The sequence below is a fragment of the Lissotriton helveticus genome, chromosome 7, assembly GCF_964261635.1.
Source record: "Lissotriton helveticus chromosome 7, aLisHel1.1, whole genome shotgun sequence".
NCBI lineage: Eukaryota > Metazoa > Chordata > Amphibia > Caudata > Salamandridae > Lissotriton > Lissotriton helveticus.
In genome coordinates this window covers 250170445-250197687 of record NC_136068.1, presented here as the reverse complement: position 1 = coordinate 250197687, position 27243 = coordinate 250170445, and the positions used below count along the sequence as shown (strand labels likewise).

Here is a 27243-nt window from a genome sequence, read left to right as displayed (position 1 = left end):
CTCTTTCTGCACTTTTCTTGCCTTTTCTGCACCTCTCTTCCCTCTTTCTGCACGTCTGTTGCCTCTTTCTGCACCTCATTTGCTTCTTTCTGCACCCCTGCTGTCTTTTTCTACACTCGTCTTACCTCTTTCTGTACCTTTCCTGCCTGTTTTTGCATCTCACTTGCCACTTTCCGCACCTTTTTTGCTTCTTTCTACACGTCTGTTGCTTCTTTCAGCAATTCTATTGCCTCTTTGTGCACTTTTCTTGCCTGTTTCAGCACCTCTCTTGCCTCTTTTGCACCTCTATTGGCTCTTTCTGCACCTCACTTGCTCCTTTCTATAGATCTCTTGCCTCTTTCTGCACCCCTGTTGCTTCATTCTGCACTTTCCATGCTTCTATTTGTGCCTGTCTTGCTTCTTTCTGCATCCATTTCTTCTCTTTATGTACCTTTTTTGCCTCTTTCTGCACTTTTCTTGCTTTTTTCTGCACCTCTCTTTGCTCTTTCTGCACGTCTATAGCCTCTTTCTGCTCCTCATTTGCTTCTTTCTGCACCCCTGTTGTCTCTTTCAGCGCTGGTCTTCCCTCTTTCTGTACCTTTTTGACCTGTTTTTGCATTTCACTTGCCTCTTTCTGCACTTTGCTTGCTTCTTTCTAAACCTCTGTTGCTTCTTTCAGCAATTCTCTTGCATCTCTCTGCACTTCTCTTGCCAGTTTCTGCACCTTTCTTGCCTCTTTTTGCACCCCTGTTGCTTCATTCTGCACTTTCCATGCTTTTATCTGCACCTGTCTTGCTTCTTTCTGCACTCTGTTGTCCCTTTATGTACCTAGTTTGCCTCTTACTGCACTTTTCTTGCATTTTTCTGCACCTCTCTTTCCTTTTTCTGCACGTCTGTTGCCTCCTTCATGCACCTCAGTAGCTTCTTCCGCACCCCTGCTGTCTCTTTCTGCACTCATATTACCTCTTTCGGTACCTTTCCTGCCTGGTTTTGCTTCTCACTTGCCACTTTCTGCAGTTTTATTGCTTCTTTCTACACCTCTGTTGCTTCTTTCAGCAATTCTTTTGCCTCTTTGTGCACTTCCCTTGCCTGTTTCTTCACCTCTCTGACCTCTCTTTGCACCTCTATTGTCTCTTTCTGCACCTCACTTGCTCCTTTCTACACTTCTCTTGCCTCTTTCTGCATCCCTGTTGCTTCATTCTGCACTTTCCATCCTTTTTTCTGCACCTGTCTTGCTTCTTTCTGCACCCTTGTTGTCTCTTTATAAAACTCTTTTGCCTCTTTCTGCACCTCTCTTCCCTCTTTCCGCACGTCTGTTGCCTCCTTCATGCACCTCATTTGCTTCTTCTGCGCCCCTGCTGTCTCTTTCTGCACTCATATTACCTCTTTCTGTACCTTTCCTGTCTGTTTTTGCATCTCACTTGCCACTTTCTGCACTTTTCTTGCTTCCTTCTATACCTCTGTTGCTTCTTTCAGCAATTCTCTTGCCACTTTGTGCACTTCTCTTGCCTGTTCCTGCACCTCTCTTTCTCTTTTTCCACCTTTGTTGGCTTTCTGCACCTCTCTTGCTCCTTTATACACTTCTCTTGCCTCTTTCTGCACCCGTGTTGCTTCATGCTGCACTTTCCATGCTTCTTTCTGTACCTGTCTTGCTTCTTTCTGCATTCCTGTTGTCTATTTATGTATCTCTTTTGCCTCTTTCTGTACTTTTCTTGCCTTTTTCTGTACTTTTCTCCCCTCTTTCTGCACGTCTGTTGCATTTTTCTGCACCCAATTTGCTTCTTGCTGCACACCTGTTCTCTCTTTCTGCACTCATCTTCCCTCCTTCTGTACCTTTCATGCCTGTTTTTGTATCTCACTTGGCCACTTTCTGCACTTTTCCTGCTTCTTCCTTCACCTCGGTTGCTTCTTTCAGCAATTCTCTTGCCTCTTTCTGCACTTCTCTTACCTGTTTTTACACTTCTCTTGCCTATTTCTACACCCTTGTTGCTTCATTCTGCACTTTCCATGATTCTTTCTGCACCTGTTTTGCTTCATTCTGCATCCCTGTTTTCTCTTTATGTACCTCTTTGGCCTCTTTCTGTTCTTGCCTTTTTCTGCACCTCTATTCGCTCTTATGGGCACGCCTGTTGCCTCTTTCTGCACCTCATTTGCTTTTTCTGCTCCCCTGTTGTCTCTTTCTGTATTCGTCTTTCCACTTTCTTTCCATCACCTGCCTGGTTTTGCATCTCACATGCCTCGTTCTGTACTTTTCTTGCTTCTTTCTACACCTCTGTTGCTTCTTTCAGCAATTCTCTTGCCTCTTTGTGCACTTCTCTTGGCTGTTTCTGCACCTCTCTTGCCTATTTTTATACCTCAGTTGGCTCTTTCTGCACCTCACTTGCTCCTTTCTATAGTTCTCTTGCCTCTTTCTGTACCCCAGTTGCTTCATCTGCACTTTCCATTCTTCTTTCTGCACCTGTCTTGCTTCCTTCTGCATGCCTGTGGTCTCTTTATGTACCTCACTTGCCTCGTTCTGTCCGTTTCTCACCTTTGTCTGCAGTTCTCTTGCCTCTTTCTGCACCTCTGTTGATTCTTTCTGCACTTCTTTTGCCTCTTTTTGCACCCTGTTGCTTCGTTCTGCACTTTCCATGCTTCTTCCTGCACATGTCTTGCTTCTTTCTACACCCCTGTTGTCTCTTTATGTACCTCACTTGCTTCTTTCTGCACTTCACTTGCTTTTTTCTGCACCTCTCTTGCCTCTTTCTGCAGCTCTGTTGCTACACTCTGCGTTTCTCTTGCCTCCTTCTGCACCTCTTAGTTAGAGGTAGTTTTAATCCCCCTGCCCTAATATTTACTCAGGCCATACAGGGGAGGTCATGCCAATAGCAGGGTTACCCCAACCTATAGTGTACCCTGGTGTATGTAGGTGTTTTCACTGTAATTTAAGTGTATTTCAGGATAGCACTGGCTCCAGGCCTGGTTAGTCAGAGTGAGTTACCACCAGTACCCGTCAGCAAAAAGTTGGGGGCACAGGATGACTTTGCAACAAGGCATCTTTCTGCTCCTCTGTTGGTTCTTTGTGCACATCTCTTGCTTCTTTCTGCACTTTTCTTCGTCTTTCTGGACTTCTGTTGCCTCGTTCTGCATTTCTCTTGCATCTTTCTTTCTCTTTCTGCACATGTCCTACCTCTGTAGGCATAGTTAGAAATTAGCATTTGAAAAACCTTTGAAAGTCACTGAAAACATCACAGGTTTCGGGGACTTATAATTAGAAATTAGCATTTAAAAAACCTTAGAAATTCACTGAAAAAACCACAGGTTTCAGGGACGTTATAATTAGTTGGACATTTCACTTGTACAAAACCAGAGAAATTCAGCTGTTATAGTTAGTTCAGATAACTATAACTCGCATCCCCGCAATGCACTGCTGATGACGGCACATATTACATCATTCATGACATGGTCAGTGACATCACTGATGAAATCACTGATGACATTTCAAATGACATCACTGATGACATCAATGGTGACATAATTCACATGATAATCTGATGCACCTCCTTATACCGTAATATATCCTTTGATACACCCACTCTAAAATACAGACTACCATTTTTGAAACAATAGACACACCAATACTAGTTAGTACATACCCACTCACTAATTCCTAGGTCTAGACACACATCCACTCCTTCACCCACACAGTCACCTATACATGCAGTCAACCATCAATACGGCACTATCATATGCACTCACATATCTATACAGACACTCACACACCGCCACTCATCCACAGTGTTACTCACACACCTAGTCAGTCATGCAAAGAATCAATCACACTCCCATTTACTCACCTATACAGTTATACACACATCACCTCACTTATTCAAACATATACTAACACATACTTACACTCTTATATAAAACTAATACAAGCACACACTCATCCATACAGCCACTCTCACAATCAGTCACTCTCACATATAGTCATTTAAATACTCCAACCATCACATATACTGTTTTTCACTTGTGCAGTTAATCACACATGTACCACTGAGACATCCTTTCACTCATCAACATACCCATACACACACTCACCAACCCATAAGGCCCTTCACAGATGCACTCTTGAACCCATACACCCAGTGAATCACCCACTCACACATCTATGCACAGAATCTCACCCCACCCACCCACACAGACACTCTGGCACCTATACAGATACTCAGACAATTAATCAATAACCATATAGACCCTCATTTAGCTACTCACGAGCCCATGCAACTGCTTACACACCAACTGACAAACTAAACTGTGTGAATGTCTGTATCAGTCACTAACCTATGCTTTCAGTAAGACACATTTAATCACTCACTTATACAGTCAGTCACGCACCTACTAAATAATCCATTCAGACACTTATACACCCACTCATTCTTCAATACACCTTCGCCTATATATATAAAACATATTTGAACTTTACAGAAACACACAGTCACTTGATGATGTCATCAGTGATGTCATTTGAAATGTCATCAGTGTAATCAGAGTTGCAAAATGACAAAGGTGCTCCCTTGTGTCTGGACAAAGCTATACCTCTCTGAAGAGCTCTAATTAGAGCGAAACACTGTGTCAGGTAGGGGTGGGCATAATTTGCTTAATCGCGTTACGCAAATCTCTGCAAAACGGTAAAAAATCTCCACGAACACGCAGAAATTCCGCGAACACGCAGAATTGCTTGTTCGCGATGCTTTTTTCCTGTTCGCAATTACTGTTTGCATGCTCGGGGGGAAATGTCCTTCGAACATGCATTTTGAGAACGCGAACAAGCAAAAAAAATTGCGAAGTCGCAGAACGCAGAATTTTCGGCAATTTTGCGCAATTACTCAAATTCTGTGAGTGGAACGGAATTTACCACCCAGGCCTAGTGTCAGGTGCTGCTTTTACTCATTTCAGGTTGGTTTGGTTGTATTTAACCAATTAAAACCTGTACTACTGTGCCTGGAGTGGTAAATGGCTTTTGTCATTTTACAACTCATCCTGGACAACACTGTGCTAGTCCTATGCTTAAAGACTTTGTTGTAGAAATGGCAAAATACTTTGTCCTTTTCTATCTCGGCATGAGTGGCACTGTGCTAATCCTATGCTTAAATACTTTGATAGAAAAGCAGACATTTGAGGTGAGCAGATCTAGAGTGTCCCTGGTGTTGAGAGTGCTCTAACAGGAGCTGCTTTCTACCTAAACATGAGAAGTGCCCAGAGTTCTCTGCTTCTTTTTTTGCATAATGTATGCATAAGTCAATGCCTGAAAGGGTATTGTTTTGACTTATACTGAGTACTCCCTTGTGTCTGGACAAAGCTATACCTCTCTGAAGAGTTCTAATTAGAACACAACACTGTATCAGGGGTTGCTTTAACTCATTTTAGGTTGGCTTGGATGGTATTTTACTAATTCAAAGCTGTAATACTGTGCCTGGAGTGGTAAATGGCTTTTGTCATTTTACAACTCGGCATGGATAGCACTGTGCTAGTCCTATGCTTAAAGACTGTGCTGTAGAAATGGCAACTTTTTTTATCTCGGTGTGGATGCCACTGTGCTAATCCTATGCTTCAATACTTTGATAGGGAAGCAGACATTTGAGGTGAGCAGATCTAGAGTGTCGCTGGTGTTGCGAGTGCTCTAACAGGAGCTGCTTTCCTCCTAAACCTGAGAACTACCGAGAATTCTCTGCTTCTTTTTTTGCATAATTTATGCGTCACTCTGTGCTTGACAGGGTATTGTTATGATATATATATATGTGTGGGGGGGGTGTGGGATCTTCAGATGTTGTGCAAACTTTGGGTTCCTCTCAATAAACTTTTGTTGGAAAACATGTTGTCACCCTTTGATGTATAACAGTACTACGTCAAAGACTAGTAGGTAAATTAAATAAACCTAATGTTTGCATGCATAATTTTAACTGTTATTTATTTTGTTGCAACTCATGTGTCTGATACAGATGGATACCTCATGTTGCGATAAGCTTTGGGGATTGCTGTCATAAGAGAGTTAATACTCTGAAAGGACTAGCTTCCTGCTCCGAGCTCCTAAGTATTTTAATTTGTACCATGTCACAGGCTCAGGGGCTCAGATTTGCAAACAGGCACACGGCTCCAGTTTGAGGCAGTGCAAACCCTCACTGGATTTGTCTGGTTTAGGCTGAGGCATTGTGCCTGCTTTGCAAATATAACGTGCTCTCTCTAGTGCATATACTAACACGCGAGCCAGCCCATCCAGTGGGTAGCATCGGTTCAAACCACCACTCCATGTTTCTCCACGGGCACCCTAACCTGAAGGAGCCTTAAGACCCCCAGAAAGTTGTGATGATTTTGTGGCTACAACCAAGCCTTAAGGGTGTTATTAGGCACATACAGAGCAGGGGGCAGTGTGTGCATGCAAATACACAGACACCATAGCTCTTGCCTCATTATCAGTGTTTAGGACCCCCTAACAAAGGGCTTAGCCCCCACCCACAAAATACTCCTTTCGGATACAAAAAAATGAGCATTCAGTATAATAAGTGGCCTTGAAAGTCTTTCGTGCAAGCATACTTTTTTGTTTTTTATTATGTGGATTCATGGTTGCAAATGGTGATTGCCAGACCCTTCGTCTGGCAATCAACTCCATCCAAGAAGAGGGCCAAGTCACACAAACGCGCTTCCACACACTGAGGTAATACCAAGGAATTCCCATATGTATAATAGAACCATAAACACAACAAAAACAGAAGGGTTACATATTAAATCAATATTAGGGTCACAGAAGACAACTACTTGATAGCACACTCAGAACTCCTTAGTGTTTGCCAACTTATTGTTTTTATTTTAATTTGTACAATACAACCAATACAGCATTGACTATTAACATCAAATCTGTAAAGCCAGCAATGTATTATATATTTTAAGGTGCATTTAGTAGTGTTTTCAGCTGGGTTACAAGGGGAATAGTCAGATAAGAATAAAGAAACCATCATTAAGTTATTAAAAGCCACACATTTCTTTTGGAAGTCTTACTGTCATTAATTGACTGGGGAAACAAATAGGTAATGGGGGGGAGTGCCCGAATTAGTCTCAGTTACTGGTAATTATTCAGTGGCACATTCAAATCCACCAGATTTCACTCACTAAGCTACTCCACTCAGGGACATGCAAATCAGCCTTGACCTTGCAGGAACAGGAAGAGTCCAGCCTGAATTTTCAGGCCAGGTCCATTCCAGGTCACGTGACCGCACACGAATTCTGGTTTTCTTTGTTGAAGCACAGTTTCAATGTTCTGGAATATTATGCAAATTCGGGCACCACTTTGCAAAATCCTTGGTTTACAAGCATATCAATATTTTGTAAAACTTTTACGACATAGACAAATGCGATATTTCTACTAGGGGGTGGAAGAAATGTAACAGCCCCTCAATTCTGGCTGAATGTAAAATAAAAAACCCGTTGCAAAATGAGAAGTGAGAACGTCAGAGTGAGCGCATTTTTGGGAATTACCCTAAAGTGACTCGTCAAGCAGATTTCCTGATGCTGAAATATAAGTTATGGGGTACAATTATTGTGATGTGTGTGTTATTAATTGGACATATGAAAACTGACACTTTTGATCGGGGATGAGAAATTTATGATTGGATAAAGATGGAAGAAACCTCCACTGAATACAGATGCTATCAAAGACCTTACTGTCAGCCTATTTTACTAGGAGAGGAATAGGAACATAAATGAAATGTAACACCAATGGTGATGTCATTGGATATATTTCTATGACGCGCAAATTATTTTATAGGTGATGTTTAATATGTAAGACACTATGAATTAATGTGATGTATCTACACTCGCAATGTTTTCATTGCGGATATATTCTGTTGTAAAAAGTGTTCTTTTTGAATTTCTAATGCATTTTTTACCCAAATGAAAACACAATTGAATTGAATTAAATTTTCCTGGAAGGCTTTTCAAATTTGTCATAGGTTTTACAGATGTTCATGCTGGGAATTTCTATAATCATTTATGTTTTAACTAATACCATATTTATATGTTCTGGATTCTTTTTTTTTCGTCCAACCACCTGACAGCTCTCCTTATAGTTTGTTCATGTATGGAAGGATATCATTGGAGATGCCACCCAGAAGTATTAGAATACTAGGTTAAAGTGCTTTGTATTGTGTCTTAGGGTGACAGAATTTATAAGGCAGTTGATAGCATCACCTATGGGTGTTTCGGTCTGTAAAGGCTGCTGTATACCTTTTAATAATCACTGAGCCACTCCTATTTAGAGGAAACCAATTGGTGGAGTTTCTTGGGTGAAATGACATATCTGCTGGGGCTAGGGCATGAAACAGAGGAAATATATGCTCGATCTGATTGGAAGAGGCATTATCGGCATAGGGAGATCAGAGGGGCGTCTGTGAAGGGATATGCATGCTAGCAGTATCAGAGCACCCTCTAATGAATAATATCTTCTAATTGTATGTTTCATGGGACATAATGAGGTATAAAGTATAAATGAGGTATAACGATTGATAAATATGCTTTGCACATGTGCAGGAATACAACATAAACACTGTCAGGCATTTGTTGGTAGCGGTGGGATTGTCATTTATTGGGTTGTTGAGTGGTATTACGCCATCAATGATGCAGTATCACTGCATATTACCCTGGGGTTTTACTACAAAGCATAACATGTGAAAAATATACAGTAACTGAATGACCAAATATTTTTTCAATATCTAAAATAAATAGGGCTCAAGAGGCGAATCGTATCTTCCTGTCAATCACAATGATTGACAGGAAGATAAGATTCTCTTGGGCAGAATCTCTTGTCATATATGTGGTCAGCCTCCCCAGATGGCAATTGCCATTCAGTGTTAGGTTAGGGATGTTTACAGTTTCGAGTCCACTATGATAATTTCTGAGGGAATGTGGAAATACCTTCGCCACCCTAGGGAACATTGTCTCATGTTTATATTTTGCAATAACACATGTTACAGTTTTGATTTTAATGTGGAGCTGCAGGTATGAGGCATTTCTAGCAAACTAAGGTTAGTATTTTATGTTTTGTGAGGAGCTCAAATACATCAGTCATGGGCACGACCATTAAAAAATGGCTGAAAGGTTGTCATTATATGTGATGAGCTTCTCTACAGCCATAAATGAAACAGGGGCCTTTATTTAAGCTGGCCTGCAATTTCCGATTTGACCAGTAACAGTAGATGATGGCTGATACTGGAACAAGAACACTTGTGAAATAAAGGTGGGAATGGTGAATAACCTATCGGACACTGTGGGTAAACATGAGTTAACTCATAATGGACCAGTATTTCTGAATACCTGTGGTATAGGCACTTCTGGATGTTGGAATGTAATGGAAGACTTCTAAACCAGCTTCATTGACAATGAGTATGCAAGAGTTTAAGAGTTTTCTGAGATTTCAACATTCATCTTGAATTGAGTAGTAATTTTTATCCCAAGAAAGTGAGAGTAAAGTGTTGCTTCAGAGACATAAATAAGCATTTCCATCCTTTTGATCCAGTAAAAGAAGACTTTTTGAAGCATAGGAATCACTTCTTGGATGCTGGGGCGGGAGCTGCATATAGGCAATCATTGGGATTGGAAGCCACATCAATGGCCTGGCATGCTTTGATATTGGAAAACTTGCTGCATGTGAAGTCGACAACCAAATGCCGGTGGCCTGCTCTATTGGGGGTGATTTTGATTGGTATTTTTAAGGTCTCACCAGACTTCACAGTTCCAACCCTACAATAAAAAAGATAGAGGTTATGGTTGATATGTTACCTTTGAATGATACAACAGTAAGTGCTTGTTTCTGAGAGTAAATATAGAAAAACACTTTTTTCACAGTACAAGCCCCCTGAATGCACAGCAAAGTAATCAAAAACAGAGAATCCCAAGGATTATAGTTAAGGTTTGGTTGCATAGTTAGCTGATCGTCAGTGCCGAAGCAGCAATGCACACCAGGAAGTGGTGTGGAATCCTCACTAGGATCTGAACCCATTGCTTGTTCTGACCAACAACCAGAAAATATTCAAGCTTGCAAGTCTTGCAGCCAATTCACCAAGCAAACCTACACCCAAATTCAGGTCCATGTTCATGACAACATCCATCTTGTTATGTAAATAATGTCTGTGTTACTCCCTTATTGTATACCGAAGAAGGCCATCCCAAAATTGTGGATGAGGATTTATTAACATGAGATTCTAACTTCGTTTTATGATTCACATCTTGTATCATCAAATAGACCCATTGGAGCAAGCAGAGATATTGATGGGTTGGTCATTCCAACAAACCCATCTTGCTCCTCTGATGGGGTTTCACTTACTGTTAAATTCTTCAGTTCCTATGATTTAAGGGGTGTGAAAAAGCTGTTCCTCGTGTTAACCCAGAGCCTCTGTAAAGGCAGGAACTTGTACAAATTATATTTACTTTATTGAAGTCCATAAAAAAATCATTCACTCAATCAATTAACAGCATTTATACAGTGCACCACTGCTTCAGGAGAAGCGTACTGGCGCTCAAAGCAAAGTGACGCTGGTCTGCCAAATCTAGATTTGGCCAAAGTGCCAGGTTTTTAATTCTTTGTTGAAACAGTGCTCTGACTCAGTCATACGGAGGATAGTTGGACAGGCATCCCAAAAGTTTATCACTCAGGACTGAGACAGATCTGCCACCCTGATGGACTTTGACAAACCTTGGATTGCGCATAAATTGAAGGTGGCTTCATCTCAGCAATCTCTCCAGTTGGTACCGACCCAGTCTATTTCTCAAATATCAAGGGCTCTGAATGACAAGGTTAGAGCCTTTAACTTGATTCTTTTTGACACCGTTAACCAATGCAGCAGCTTAAGATGTGAAGAGATGGCAAAAAGGGACCCATCGGATCAGTCTTGCGGCCACATTCTGTATAATCTGTAACCCGAGGATCAGGAAGGCGGGAAGACCCATATAAAGGCTGTTTACGTAATCCAAACATGATGTCACTAAGGCATGGCATAAAGTTTTTGAGGTTTCAGCCAAGAGTAGGTGTATCAACTTCCTGACTGATATGAGCTTCAGGAAGCAGATCAAAGTAATCTGCCTGATGTGGGAGGTGAAGGAGAGCTGGGAGTCAAACCGTATTCCCATATTTCTGGCCGATGAAGCCAGTTCCGAAGGTGGATTCAATTTGGTGGGTCAGCACAGGTTAGCAGAGGGGGGACCTTCTGGTTGAAGAAAATAACCTCCATTTCATCTGTATTCAACTTTAACCAGTTTGAATCCATCCATTTGACTATATCTTTTAGGAAGACTTTCAACTTGACAAAGGCTGCTTCTATGTGTTCTCAAAATGTGAACACCAATTGAGTGTTATATGCATAGGATACTACCTTCACTCCCCAGGATTTAATGAGGGAAGCCAGGTGGGCCAAGTAGAGGTTGAAAGACAGGGAACTAGGAACGGAGCCCTGAGGCACCCCACTGACCAGGGGTGCCTATGACCAATCAGTAGGCCATATAAACATTTCGCTGCTGTCTCAGTTTTGCGGTGTGTGTGTGGCACTCAGATATCATTGTCAGAATATCATCTGATATAAATTTTCTGTTCTAAATAGCACCTGCAAAAATATTATCCTATCAGAGTTGATAACAGAAAATCTACATCCAGTGGTGAGACATTTCTGTAATCAATATTTAGGACACATTATTTATGTCAAAAGAGATTTTAGTATAACATAGTCTTACATACAACTGCTTGTGGGGGGCATTTGTAGAAAAGCAAATGCAAAATACCTTTGTGGCACAGGCAGGTGAATTAGAGAGGAATGGTGAAAAATGTCTATTTATTTACCTAAATTTGATAGAACATCTCTTTTCTCCTCTAACTGATAGAGCTATCTCGATGGGTCATGGAAATACTAAAAGGCATAGATGGCATTGTATCTCAGCTGGTTGAGAAAATCCACTGATAAAAGTCCTAAAAAGGTACGACATAGTGTATACCTTTTTAATACTTTAACAACATTAAATTGGATCCTGATGATGACCTTTATTAGCTAATATTGCAGCATTTGGAGTATTAAACCATCCATATGTCAATATTTTTTCTCTCTAGCTAATCTGTCTGGTGATTTTTCTTTGACCCCACTCTTTTTCTCGAAAGCTTGAAAGAGATATTTGCCAACAGCTATAATCTTGATCGGTAATGTATGTTTTTGATCTGCTTTTCTTAGGTATACTCGATCAAAGGAAGCATATATTTAGGCATGTCTTAGAGCTAGCGCAATATCTATGCCTTAGGCCACCACAGGCGGCCCCTGCATTTACCAATTGAAGAGCAGGGTGAGGCTGCCAATTCTTGCGGCCAACACGGCTGCAGGTTAGAGTGGCGAGAGGGGGGCCGTCTGTCATCCCAAAACTAGTGCCGCCGGGGAGGTCTGCCCCCACTGCCTCCCCCTAGCTTGGCCATTGCCTAGAGCCATTGCCTAGTGCTAGCTTTAACTTTGTTGTCAGTTTCATACAATTGAATACATTCATTACTTAAAAGTCACATTTATATACTTAAGTGGAGTTAACTTCTTCAGGTTTTTCAGGTATCAGTAATTTAAAGCAAGGGAATTTTTCTTGCCCACAGAAACCATATGATCTACTATGGGTCATTCAAACTAAAAAGAGTTCCTAAACTTGTTCTAAATACTCCTGCCTGCTAGGAATCCGTTGCATTCTATTTAAATGATAGGAATTATATGAAATTAGTACTTTTTTGTACAATTGAATTGTCTTTACTGCAAATGTATGCCCATCATATGTAGATGGCAGCATATTCTCTTTTTTTCTTTTTGTCATATGCTTGCAATAAAATAAAAATTCCACCAGATATCTATGGTGGGACCTATTAGCTTTGAAAATGATTCCTTAGTTGGTGGCCTAGTGTTAAGTGGTTGGCCAGTTTTTTCCACAACCAAAGATACAATCCTGATGAATGCTTTTTAAATATTAGAATGATAGAACACATGTTTCAAAGAGCAGCAATGCTTATTTTCTCTATTTTATGTTAGCATTCCTGAATCGCTGAAAGCCATTTAGGAGAGTAAATTTAAAAAAATAAAACTATGGCAAACACACTACGTTAGCATTCAACTTTTAGAAGCAAGACCTCTTGACTCAAGCAGTATTAGCAGAATCTAATTTTTCTTAGCTTCTCCTATGTGTACAGCCAAAGCAGAATATCTTTTAACCAATTGAAATTTGGATGCAATTTTGTTAGAGGCCATTCTTTGGTACATTCCCTGAGTTCTTGAGCATTTGAACTGATCAATGAATAAAGTGACTGCAGTTGCAACCATGATAACTTCTCAGGTATAACATGTATGGAAATCAGATCTTAGGGCTAGAAGCAAATGTGGAGGCAACCTGAGGTGACTATTTGCAAAACCATTTTACTATTTATGCCACTCTGCTTGATCTTCTATGCAGATATTTTAAACACAATAATTGGTCATACTTGGAGCTTAATTAGAAGACGGCGGAGTTCTGTAAATAAATGACCTATAAAGCTCTGCCTATTGCAAAATGTCCCTGCTCTGCAGTTATAAAACCAAACTATTGGGAAATATGTGTTAATGAATCTGGCTTCAATAAGGAATTTGGATCTTGAGAAGAGCAAACGGTCATGAGTCAAGTGATCCTCTTTGCTTGGGCAGGCTGACAGAGTGCTCCGTGGCATTAAATCTTCACTTCTGAGATATCACACTATCTACAGGCCACAAGTTTGAATATCGACAAAGCCAATCCAATCTTTCATCCATCTGAGGTTGATGAACTGAGTATCATTAAATTAGGAAACAGTGGCACTTGTTATTTACTGCGTTTGGAAGTGGAAGAAGAGTGGTATAAAACACATTTTTTTTTTTTCAATCAAGATAGGGTGGGGCGTCAGAAGAATCCCCCTTCTACTTACTTCATGGTCAAGACCTCTTTAATAAGGCCGCTGCCCTCTGCAGTCAGTACACAGTCAGTAACCTCCTTATGGAGTGGATTGGTGAAGGAAACCTCCACAGTTGACTCCTTGTTCACCATGAGGGGTTCCGATACCTGGCGAGAGCAAAAAACAATGGATTAAATATTTCCTTTACTCTGATTGGATCTTTCCTTGCTGCCCATTCACCTAGAAGCTAGGAACATTTGGTCGGATTGGACATCTGTTACTTCATTGCTTTTATCCCAATATACTTCTAGGAGGGCTTTGCGTCACAATTCATAAATGTGATTTTAATGCAGCCACAGGTTCAAGGTCAGAACTGCCATTCATATATGTAGGTGGTATTCACTTAAATTTCAATTTAAATATTTTCATAAAGCAAATACAGAGCATTCTCAAGCTTGGTTATGAGATCATTTCCAAAATTGCTTCCAACAGCATACCAAAAGTATTCCTTTCTTCCCATTCATCCACAGCCCCAACAGTCTCCAGGGACATGATATGGGTGGTTTTCTGAATCAGTCACGAACATTACCACCTTCATAATCATCTCTGTTATAAAAGGGTAAGGCACAGGTAATAGTAAAGTAGTATTGAAGACACAGCAGAATTTTAAAGTTTCTAAAAATAAATCCAGATACTATTTTGGGCATAAGATGGTTTACATTTTTTTTTTCTACATTTGTTTATTTTTTGAGAAACGTTCATAACTTTTGCAGCAAGACACATTTGGAGAGACATATTAATTGTACATTGATTACCTAGGTTACATCAGTTATGTTGCACTCTAATAACTACCATTGTATTGTTAGTAGTTTGTTTTGAAAGTGATCTCACCATGGCCCCCAGTTAATTCTGTATTTCTTAAGACATCTGCGTGATTGTACACTGACTTCTACATGCTAGCTCAGCAGATACTTCATCTAAGTCATTCTGCAATTGGCCGAGGCGTTTTTTTGCACCAATGGCGGGATATATCTCATCTCACGGCATGGCTTCAATTTCAAGGTACAAGTCCCAAGATCTGCTTCCCTCTTCACACATTTGAACTTAGCTGGGCCAGAAACACGTTGAAAGTTTGACTTTCCAAACTTTTAAAATAAATTTGTTTTAAAACCTCAACTTGTGTTTCTAGAGGAGACCCCCTATATAAACTATCTGAGCAAACCACTTTGCATTTCAAATAAGTCCTGCTCTCTTTTACTTGCACATGTAACTTATGTATCAAAGGCAGGCATGGGTGTGTATAGTATTGGGAGGTTTGATGTTATGCAAACAGGTAAGAAAGAAAAGCAAACAATATAATGTTTTAAAAGTGCTGGTGAGAGTAATATATGTGCAAATTAAGAATGCTATGGTAAAGAACAGTGTAACAACTAGAGCCAAAACATCATAGCCACAACTTCTTCATATGTCATAGGTTAAAATATAATGTAGAACCCCAAATGAAGAATACCAGAATGTTGACAACATGGCATTAATCCTAACCCAGACCATAACCCAAAATCTATTGTCAACCAAATACTTTCCCATTGCCCACCCCTTATCACTTACACTACGCTAATCATTTCACTAACCACTGCCGCTCCATTAACCCTTATCCTATCTCTAACCACACCTTCCAACTCTACTCTTATCCTTTTTTATCTACTACTTTATCCCTATTTCCAAACTTCAGATCAATTTAAAATATCCTTATAGCCCACTGCCGAGGGCTATACATAGTTTAAAGGCCTAAAATCTAAGCTATAGGTCTGAGACACAGAAGAGGGCATACAAAAAGAGAGAGGGTTTTACCAACTAGTATAATCTGAGGCAGAAGGGTGATAAAGTTATTGGAGCATGCCATTCAATGAGGGTAAAATAATCAGAATTACAAGCACTGAAAAATTGGTGCCGCAGGCTTAAACCAGCAAATACTGGCCTACAGCCCCTCAGTGAATCTCCAAACATTCCAATGTTCTAATTAAGTTTACTTGACAAAGAAAATATGCATTGCTTTGATGTTCTTTTTTCTTCATGATTACCTTTCTACATTAAGTATCTTGTTTGAGGAGTTGTCTCGGCTACATGCCTTTAATATCTATTATTATTATAGATCCAGCTAGTTTTGATCTGATAACTCTTTTCCCTGCAGTCACCAAGTTTAAAAGAAAATTGTGTTGCTAGATAACTTGGTAATTCTATGGAATCAAGCCATCTTCCAGATGATGCCTCAGTTAATTTCAGGCCTTGCCATAGTACAGAGTCAGCTTCTCTCGCAGTGCAGGGTGACATTTAAGGGAGCTATGTAAGGAATTGCATAACTGTTGTAATTCTGCTTGACCTGTCAGAAGCCTTTAACATGGTGAACCATAACATTCTTAGTTCCCACTTGGCTGAATGCAGTTTCAATGAGGAGGCTCTAGAACAGTTCAGATCTTTTTGTCTGGAGAGATCTCAGAGGGATACCATAGATAAATGGACGTCAGCACTGACTACAGTAAACACCAGAGTTTTCTTAGGGCTCCACAACTTCCCTTGTTCTTTAGTATGAATAGCAGACCTTTTTTGGTTGTAATTAGGAGCTCACTGTATTTTAATTCTGATGGCTCTCAGATTATTTTTGAGGTAGCTAAAGTTTAGCAATTTCTTGTTTCATTATCTGAATGTATCAATGATACCTGTGATTTTTGGGCCGCAACAAACGCGCCAAGCTGGGCATTCAAGTGTTTCTCCATGATTCTGGAGATGACTGGTAGCAAAAAGATGGGATGAAGGTTAGAAATATTGGAGGGATCCAAGTGGGCTTTTTTTTAGAAGTGGAGGGACCATGGCATGATTCCATCTCTGAAGCACAGACCCTTTTATCAATTAAAAGTTGAGAAGCTCCAATATCCTAGTAAGGAGGGTCATGTCCACTAATTTAAAATCAGCTTCCTGACCTGTCTTGTTGTAGGAATAAGCTTACTGGTATTCTCTTTAGTCTTTATCTTACTTGTATTACTCATGCCCTACACGTAGCTCCAAAAGACATCCAGGTGCACGAGCACTCAATATATTTCCATAACAAAACTTTATGGCATCATCGTTTTCATGCAAGGCCAGTGACTGCACCCCAAAATATAATGAGTTCTTTTGGCATACCTTCTGCCACTCTCACAAACTGGAAGGAGGCATTTAATGGAGACTATAGGGCCTCTCTGCAAAACATGCATTCAAGCCGAGGAATCATTTACCATGCACCTGTGCTCATTTCTCACCTTCACCGGAAAACTCTTTCTGCCCCAAAGTACTCAAGTATGATATTTTACTTTTCTTAGCAGACAATGTGGAAACTGATGGACAGGAATTAATTAAATAATACGCCTGAATGTACTTTTCCATGTTGAAAACTACAGACTGATTGCATTTTAGTGCCCAAAGTCTCATGTCCCACTGATAGCCAGGATTTACCACCACTTTGTCTTATCTTCAACTCACCCTGGACTTTTTCTTTAACTAGAATCAATATTCTAAAATGTCTGCTTCTGAGATGATGAAGCCCTGTGCCGCTGTTGCTGGACACTGCCCGACGTTATGCTCCATACCACTTTTATGTGTATGCAGGAAAAAATAGTTGGGGGTCTGTTACTGGTGGGAAAGAGTGAGCCCCTAAAAAGCAATAATCATACAAAGAACTACTGCTACTCAGTAAATATATATTTTTTTAGACCACAGGTTTACCATAGTTTACATTTCATTGCATAACGTTTTTGCATGAATCAGACTTATTTTTCGAAGTCGCTATGTTACCAAATTCCACGTAATGGCTAGCACTAGCTAGCCACTGTCTTACTTTTTCCCAGTTGAAGGCATCTGGCATCTGTTCCATGTTCTTTGATCCCAGTGGGTTAACTACCTTGTAACATCCTGCTGAGGGCAGTTGTTTCAACTTTCCTTCACTGTGTCCAGGGGCATGGAGTTTGTTATATTTGATTGAGAAACACATTGTTTCCTATTCCAATACTAAGGGTCGAGAGACACTAAATCGATTGTTCTCATTGCACACAAGTCTGTCATTGCACTTTAGTGAGTCAACAGATGGTTCTCCTATGACTATCAAATAAAGGTAGAAAGGGCTAGCAGATAACACCACTGGCGTGTCTGTTAGTCCCCCATCGAGTTATACTTTCTTTCTCTGATCCCAGGGATCTTGAAGGCAGAGGGAGAAACAAAAAAATGAACAGAGCTCTACAAATCCCTTTACCAATCTATAGTAGTAATTTCTTGTTATTCAGCTAGCTGCTCAAAATCAAAAATGATGTTGGCCAACTCAGCAATAGCGTCTAATGGTACAACAAGTCACTTCCACTATTCCTGCCATTTTGGTGAATTGACATCCAGTATGCAGTTGTATGTATGTCAGATTATTGAGCACAGAACTATCATCCTAGAAAATTATTATGGACCAAATAACAAGTACCAAAATATTGTCGCGGTATGTACATATGGGTAAATACAGATTACGATTCTTACCTACACATCCACTTAGCTTGAAGATATATTTGTTGTGAAGATTGATTTAAGTTGAGTTAAATTTACAGTAAACAGATACTTACCTTCATATAAATACCTACTCTATTTTATGGTGTTGACATTTAACACACAAAGGGTGATGGGGGAATGCTTGTAATAGGTCTAATCACTGTCATCGCTCGGGATAGAAGTCCAACCTATTGTCCTTTTCCCTACCATGCCATCTCAGATTAGACCCAACCATTTGCAAAGCAGTCTTGACCCTGCTCCAGTTGAACAGTCCAGCCCGAACTGCCAAGCCAGGTCCTTTCTGACCCGGAAATCGAGTCTTTGGACCCTGTTTAAAAAGTTAAACAGAGACAAAAGTCTACCTTTATGAATGTCAGTATTCACAAAGGGCATTAACAAGTAGTGAAGTTAGACTTTTGTGTCAGTTAAACTTACGTTTTGGTCTTAACCGCATCGATGCGGTGCATTTTCCCGCTGTACGCGGCAATTTCAAAATTACCGCGTTACATGACGAGCTCAGCTCGTCATGAGCGTATGGCAGATTACGCTCATGACGAGCTGAGCTCGTCATCAGCCCCGAAGGGGTTAAGTTAGGACTTTTGGTCTCAGTTAAACTTAAGAATAAAACCTAGGTTTAATTTATTTATTATTAATTTTAAGAATTTATAAAGCGCAACTGTCACCATTGCAGGCATCCTGGCGCTGACAGAAACCAGAGAGGAGTGAAAAACAGATACCGGGGGAGAGGCTAGCAAGGGAAAAGCCAGGTTTTCACCTTTTTTCTAAACTGCAAGAGTTCATTAATGGACCTAATCTCGATGGGGAGAGTGTTCCAGAGTCGAGCGGCAGCCACCTCGAAGGATCTACCTCCAGCTCTGACCTTCCTAAATCTGGGAACAACTACCAGTTTAGCATCAGATGAACGAAGATGTCTGGTAGGGGCATACCAAACAAACTTGGATCTTAGAGGGGCTGGACCGCACCCGTGGAGAGCCCTAAAAACTATACAGAGGGCCTTAAATTGGATCCTCTGTCTAAGAGGAAGCCAGTGTAGTTTTGCCAGGGCAGATGGTCCATGAGATCTTCTCGGCAGCCCCAAGGCCAATTTAGCAGCCGCAAATTGGACCCTTTGGAGCCTGTCCAGTAGATACTCACGGGACCCGAGCAGGAGGGCATTACAATAGTCCAACCTGCTCAGGATGGTACATCTAACCACTTGGGCGCGGGCATGGGTAGGTAAAAGGGGCAGAACCTTCCTCAGTTTACCTTTGTGAATCGGGCCCTTTGTGTATTTGACATTTAGGCCACAATATTTCCGTAGGATAACATTTTATCCATGACACTTAATGCTATACAGCGCATTCACACCGTTACTTGGAATCCGTGCACCACTAAATCATCAGTTATGTATGCATTATAGAACTTAAGATATCGTCTCGCTGCTACCAACGATTCATAAGTGACTCCTTAAAGGCCAACTTGACGTACCATTATCTTCAATTTGGGGTTCTCCAAAAGGATGTTTCTCTCCACGACCACATAATCTTTGGTCTGCTCACACAGACACACAGCCCGGACTTGGATCATGTTTTCTGCTGGCAAGCGATCTTCATACTGGCTGTAAGGAATGGTGAAAAGAATCTCTTTCGCTGTGGAAGGAAAAATATGCAGAACACTCAATAAGCATTTGTCCCCTTTGATAAGAAGTTTTACTCTATGTTTTCAGATTCGCCAGGCAAAGAAAGGGAATTTACAAAGTGACTGATTTGCGGAACAAGCTTTGTGCAAGAGGGCACAATTGTACAGAGAGAAAAGCAGCAAATAAAAACATAGCGCAGGCAGAGGAACAGATATATTTTATTTTAGTGAGCATTTATTAATAGTTGTACTCCTATGTAAATCACCTTCCCTCAAGGATAAGAGAGGCAGCTCTGGTGACTCAGTAATTAATGCACCCCCCTGGAGGCATATGTGGCTTTCCCAGATGTCAGAGGTTCCAGGGCTTGCTGGTGGTCCTACTGTGCAGAAGTGACTAATAATAAAAATCTGGAATGACGCTGGAGTAATCGTAGTACTTTCAGCAATGATGCATTAGGTTTATGATGCAAAATTAAGCAATTATGCCAGCTGGAGTATATAAGATTAAATTGCAGTAAAAATCTGCTTTTTTTAGTGCAAAATGCATCATCGGGACCAATTTGTGCTTGAGGGAGCATTTTGCAACTGAGAAAATAGAGCTAAATGCTGAATTACGCTTCTCATACAATTACGCAATTTTGAGGACATTGTGAGTAATTACGCCAGAGGGAATTACGCCAGTTTTACCCACCCCTAATGTGAATGCATGTTTGACAAATACAGCTGTTATGTCAATACCATTAGAGGGGAATCTGAGGACCAAATTACAAGTGCACAGTATTACCCTGCCAAGTTAACAATTACCACCAGCACCTGCAACACCTGAAGGGGGAAAAGATGTGTCTGAAGAGGTACCTCGTCATTAAGAAATTACCTGCAGAGTCAGGAATTCTACATGTAATTCCATCAGTAACTCCTCTTTTCTACCCAGAGTTTCATCCAGTCATGTGATGTCCACATGAACCATGAGGTTACTTTGGGTCTTGTATTTTTGATTGCCCTATCGAATGACAGAGCTGTTCATAATCAGAACAGGACTGGATTCTATTGAAGTTAAAAAATAATGTGTTTTCTAATGTTCCTGAAGATGCCTAGGAGGTTTCCTCCGTTACTTCATTCTATGGATTGTCCTGAGGTTCTCTTTCCTAAGCCTGTTTCTTCTCTTTCCCAATGTACTCTTGGCTGCTGTTTGTTCTAACGTTGTTTATGCACATTTTTAAGTTGATGAGACTAAAATCAACATTTCGTTTTTTATTCTTTTCCGGATTCCTTACAATGGCATCTCTCAATTTGCCAGACTCTAACCAAATCTTGAATATGTGATTGTTTTTCTTATTTACTCTAAACCAGCCAAGAGTGAAATCCGCTTATTTTCTGCTTCTTTTCAGGCCTCACTGTGTCTTCTACAGGTATCCTGGCTTTTGAGCAAACGGGATTTTGTGCAGAATTGGGATTCCAAGTTGTGCAAATATTACTTCACCTAGGTTTTTCCCACATACAATTTTCTCCTAGCGATATCTTTTGGATTCAGATAATGTATATGAAATATAGTGAGTACTGTCCATGTACTGTTCACGTCCATGTACTTCCATGCACATACTCTTTGACTTCGTCAGCATCAAAGATATCTTGTGCTTCAAAACGCTCCCCGTGACGCAAATAAAAAAAAAAAAAACAACAAAAAAAACACGTAGGCAGATGGGTACTCCCATCATTGCAACAAGCAAACATTTTGCCACAGTTACCTAATGTGGCAATTCAGGAGAGGTACATTAAAAAAGGGCTCTGAAAAGACTGTCGTCCAAGTTTCGTTATGGTATCCTTCAAATTAAGGCCATACAGTAAAATGGAATACGGATAATGGGTTAAACGCTGAATCCCTTTCACTTTATGTGCTTTAGCAAATTTAGAAAGTAGTGCACATATTTTGTTTTTTTCACATTTTATGACAAGATTAGGAAGAAGTGGATTCGCCCTCTCTGTCAGAAGTTGGGATATAGAAAGCACCTGGAAGCTCTGAGAGTTTTGAGGTACGAAACGCTGCCTTATGTTGCTTTTAGCTTGAGTAGGTATTTATTAACAATTGCAATTGCACGGAAAAAAATAGTTCTAAAGTTTTAACACTTTTCATTCTCTCTTTGTCAATAGTGTACTAATTGCTCATCTGAATCTGCTTTTATTCTTTTTCCTATTGTTTTAAATGAAGAAATATATTTGAATGTAACTTTTATGGTGAATTACCGAAGTAAAGTTTAAAAGAAGAAAGACTGCAGTCCATTTCATTGTTTAAGTGGCAGTTACCAGATCTGGTAAGGATATTAATTTCACATTGTCCACAGAAAGAGCAGCCAACAGTTTGATGTTACAACACAAGCTTTTACAGTAGAGTAGCTACGTCATTTTCGCATCTCAGGTGAATAGTGGTGACTAAATTATACTCTAGTAAGAAATTATTTATACTCTAATAGGAAAATCTGATGTCGTTTTGTACATATGTTGCAGAAACCTATATATGCTTTCTTTCAAAGTTATGAAAGGCACTTCATCCCATATAATAATGTAGCATCTTAATTGCCTTGGACTGATTACTTCCATACAATGATAACACTACATAGAATCTTTACAGTAACTTGCTGTGTGTCTACTCTTGTTTGACTGTTTGTAACCTGTGTAAGATCCCCACACCTGCCTTAATGTACTTTGTTAATGATAAAGGGCCTTATCTATTATTTGGTCATCAGGTACTCTGCCATAAATGTGACGGATATCCCTTCCAACTTATTAAAAGTGCCATAGACTATAATACACTGGTGACATGGCATATGGGACACACGCTACATTTGTAATGGAGCATCTCACCTGTAAAACTCTGAATAGGGCCCTATGCACCTTATTTAGAACTTGACAAATATGATACTTAGTCAAAATAAGTGGGATATCCTGTCCACCGTATCATATGTGCCATACAATGCACTTCTAATATGCCGGACAGGACATCTGCCATGTTTCTAATGGATTATCCCATCCTCCAGTAAACAAATAGTGCCATAAAACAAAAAAATGTTTACAAAGTTCCTTAAATAGTATTACCTTCTGTTGGGCCGAGTTGAACGGTGTGAGAATCCTTTAAAAGGTTATGCATAGGTTTCCTGTTGTACAAGATGGCATTGGCAGTGATGTTCACTGGGATAGTTTTAGCATCAGTTTTTAGGTTTGTGAGAATCAATTTGAAGTTGACATCATGGCCCACTTCAGAGCCACCAGCCAGCTTGAACTTCCCAGCGTAGCATGCCTTTTTCTCTTGTGCTCGAGAGGATCGCGTCCCATCGTCTCTTGATGTGGTCTCCATTGATGGTAGGTTCACAGGATTTTTCAAAGACTACTTGTGGTTCGAACAGCTAGAATAAAATCAAAGTAAACATTTTTAATTTGAGCTTCAATAAAATGCACTTGCCTACCTAAAACAATATACATTAAGTGATATGTAAGACTAGGAACATTCAACAGTGCTGACCATTCACAGTTGCCAAACATGCATTATTGCATATACCTCTTAATAGGATGTCACATAAACAGCAAGTTGAATTGAAAGGTGAGCGAATGCAGAGTTATTTTATTCTCTAGCTGTCTTTCCATAATTATAAACATACAATTTTGTCTACTTCCATACGAAGTAGGAAATAAGTCACCATTTTGAAGTGAAAGAGCGGTTATTAGCAATATAGTGGGGATGTATAACAGTACAATGCGATCATTTTACATCGTTTTTTATACAACGCAAGTCGTTACAACGACTTGCGTTGGAGGGCGCTGAATTGAGGATTTGTTTTTGTTTTTTTCCAACTCCAGCCCACGTAACAGTAGGGAAGGTGTTGGAATAGAAAATTACACGATTCCTTAACGTAGAGCGCCATCCAGAGCAAGTCATTGTAATGACTTGCGTTGTAATGGCTGCGTGGAAAAGGTTGTGCGGTGTAAACACCGCTTTGTAAACAATGTTTCCCATATAGGGGTGGTGCTTTTCATGTGCTCCTAAAAACTTTTTTCTAGGGAAAACTCTCTTTAAAATTTAAATTGTGGCGGGTGTAACTTGCAGCCAACTGACATTAATGCCCTTTTTAATGACTCCTGTCTTCCTCTCCCCTTTTGTCCCCTAAATCTGAGATTCTCCTGCAAACACTTTGAGAGGGGAGTAGCGTGAGAAGAGGTGCCCCCACCACTACCTGCAGTTAGGTGGGTGGCAAGCAAGTGAGGCCTTGTGCTAGGCCTAAAAATCTTCAGGGAGAACCCCAAGAGTTTTTAAACTGTCTAAGTAATACACCCAGCCCGAAAACCAGCCCAGTGAGTATCTCGTTGTTCTTACTCATTCTGTAGAGATTAGTAATTTGTTGTTAATTGGCCAAATCTTCGGCACCAACATTTCATTTTTATGCTTCGAGCAGAGTCAGCATTAGTTGTCTCGCCAGCCTCAAAAAATGAATAAATAACAATTTAAAAAAAAAATACCTAATTATATACAAACATAACGGGCTTTGGATCAGCCGTCTTCCTCCATAAATCTGTTCAATTCCTGGTCTGCTTTGTCCCACCATGTTATACATTATGGGGCAATTGGTCAGCCCCTTTCATACACTGCCTCTCTTGCACTATGATGACAGCATTTTACCTGATCACGTTTGCATATCAGACTAAAAAGAAGAGCATTTCAGTGCCAGGGATTGTGAGCCAATATTTTTATTTAGCAATGGTTTGTGCTTTCCATTGTTTTATCTTTTTGATTTTTTAGCCATCTTTATTTGTTTAAACTATATCTTCAGGTTACAGTAACTAAAAGTAAATAGTACGTTTTCTTTACACAAATAAGAATCGCATTTTCCTGTGATGTGTGTTAAAAGTGCAAAGGATTTGTATATCTGTTCTAATTAAACTCTAAATAAGAAGTACTAGTAATGGTCAAATAAAAGTATTTGTGTTTGATTTTTTTGACTTTGTTATTGAAGGTATGTGACTGCCACATGTAGGAAACAGAATGTTATCGTTGTTTTTTTGTTTCTTTTGATTTTTTTTCTGTTGCTTGTAATTAAAAGAAAAGGCACACCAGCTTGCCAAGACAAGAACATTGGCTTTTCCAATGCTTGTTTCAACTGTGACATGACTTGAACTATCTTAATATTTTTGGGAGAACCCTGACTCAATAGTAGAGTGACCAGGTGATGCTAATAAAGGAAGACATATCTGAAAATGAGATTGGGGCAGCATGGCTGGGAACAAGCCATCAAACGTTTCACTGAAGCCGCTACTGACGGCAGCTCAGCAACATATACTCAAAGACCTATTATAGGTAGGGGAGGGACGAGGTGCAATTGGCAGGATGGAGCTGTACTAAATATTCAGCTGAGAAAACAACTGGCTTTATCCAGCCCTCCAGCTGTTCAATAGGACGAGAAGGTGATTTTCAAAGAAATAGATCTATGTGTCTTGGGTTCAATTTGCTGCTTTAGATGAATTGTTTGGTTACTTTGCTAAGGGCTATGTAGCCACAATCCTATAAGAATTTTAACTGGAATATGGCATTCCTACCGATAGCTGAGGTGGATTATCAGTAGCAAATACTAATCAGAACTATTTTGGAACAATTGAATAGACCTTTCCTTTAGACATACACAGTATGCTCTCCTGATGGGATCAGTTCAAACTGGGGCTGATGGCTACATATCTAATGTGACTATTTCCTCATGCTTGTGTCTGTTGCCTGAATTAGCAGGAGAGGAGGAAGGAGGAAGGGAACTGGCAAATTAGAAATAGAAAGAGTTTAGGTTAGGAAGTTAATGCTTATGTATGAGTCACAACACAGCTGCCACTTCGAGTGACATGGCATTTCAAGGGCTATATTGAATTTCCATGTCTTGCTGCCCATGTTTTCGAAGAATGTTCCGTCGGTGGCATCCACCATTAGACACAATTTTGTCGGCTAGCCCTACGACTTCCTTCGGAGTAAGCTGGATCCTTTTTTTCGGTTCCCAGTTATTGTAGAGGTTGCCCATCCTTGAACAGCCCACATCAGCCAGTACTCTGTGACTGTCAATCTGTCACCATGAAGTGCGGGACCAACCGTATTATTCCATTGGAATGTATTGGATAAAATGAATATTTAGGGGTGTCTCAGCACTTGACTAATCATGTTTTGGAAAAGCTTAGGGTAACATGAAACCTGTCTTCTCCAAATAATAATAACTTAAGCAATCTTGTTTGGCACAGAACCCCTGACACCCTCTATTCCACAGCCTATAATTGCCAATTTTATGTTCCTGTCCTCCAATCAGTTGGTATAGACTTCATTCTCCATCTGGCCCCATCTACACAATCTACCCAAAGGTGCAGGACCCCTCTGAGATCCATTATTACACAGATGGCTTTTACTATCCCATCCCTGAAGAAACATCTGGGCTCCTGTCCTTAAGGACCTCATTCTATCCCACGATCTCCTCTAAAAGTATAATCCTTTCTTATGCTAAGACCGCTGATGACGTCACTTCACTTGACATCATCATCGTCATCAAAGTCTTGCCATCAAAGTGAGCCAAAGGGAAATCCCATTGCTTACATGGTCCTGATGTTGCACCTGTCACCGTCGGAAAAGCAACATTTATGTGAACATATAATATTTTTCCTCTTTGTTTTACAAAGAATGAAAAATTATTCTACAGCGGTTGATTTACCAGAGACTCTGTAACTGCCTACCGTAATATGATGTTTTTCCAAAATAACATTTTAAAACCTGTTCTTCTTGTAATATTGTACAATGCTTTTGTCATTATTCACTTATATTTAATATAATATTATTTTTACATCATTAAAGACATCCACACATGTCAAAATTTGAGACCAGATAAGAGGGATATATGCACACAATATGGGAAGAATTTACATTAACTTGCATTCCAGTGGACGGCATTTTAAGTCAGCTAAAGGTAAAATAAAGACATAAGTTTCTCTGAAAACACGATGAATCTCACAACCTAATCGGGAGTATTGGCATATATGAACATCATAACTCACAATTTCTGCAGTTCAAACTGAAGGATATTTCATATATCATCAAAACAATATGTTCTATCTCTTTTATTGAG

At 40.0% G+C, this 27243-nt stretch overlaps 1 protein-coding gene across 1 annotated transcript; it reads right to left on the bottom strand.

Moving 5' to 3' along the window:
- Nucleotides 1-6800: 6800 nt before the first annotated feature.
- LOC144768390 (protein-glutamine gamma-glutamyltransferase E-like) lies at nt 6801-23527 on the bottom strand. Its single transcript, XM_078652019.1, has 4 exons — nt 23204-23527; nt 19964-20124; nt 13949-14082; nt 6801-9750 (listed from the first exon to the last, which is right to left on the bottom strand). The coding sequence occupies exons 1-4, from the start codon at nt 23460-23462 to the stop codon at nt 9555-9557; spliced, it is 750 nt and encodes a 249-aa protein (XP_078508145.1). The 5' UTR covers nt 23463-23527; the 3' UTR covers nt 6801-9554.
- Nucleotides 23528-27243: the final 3716 nt, after the last annotated feature.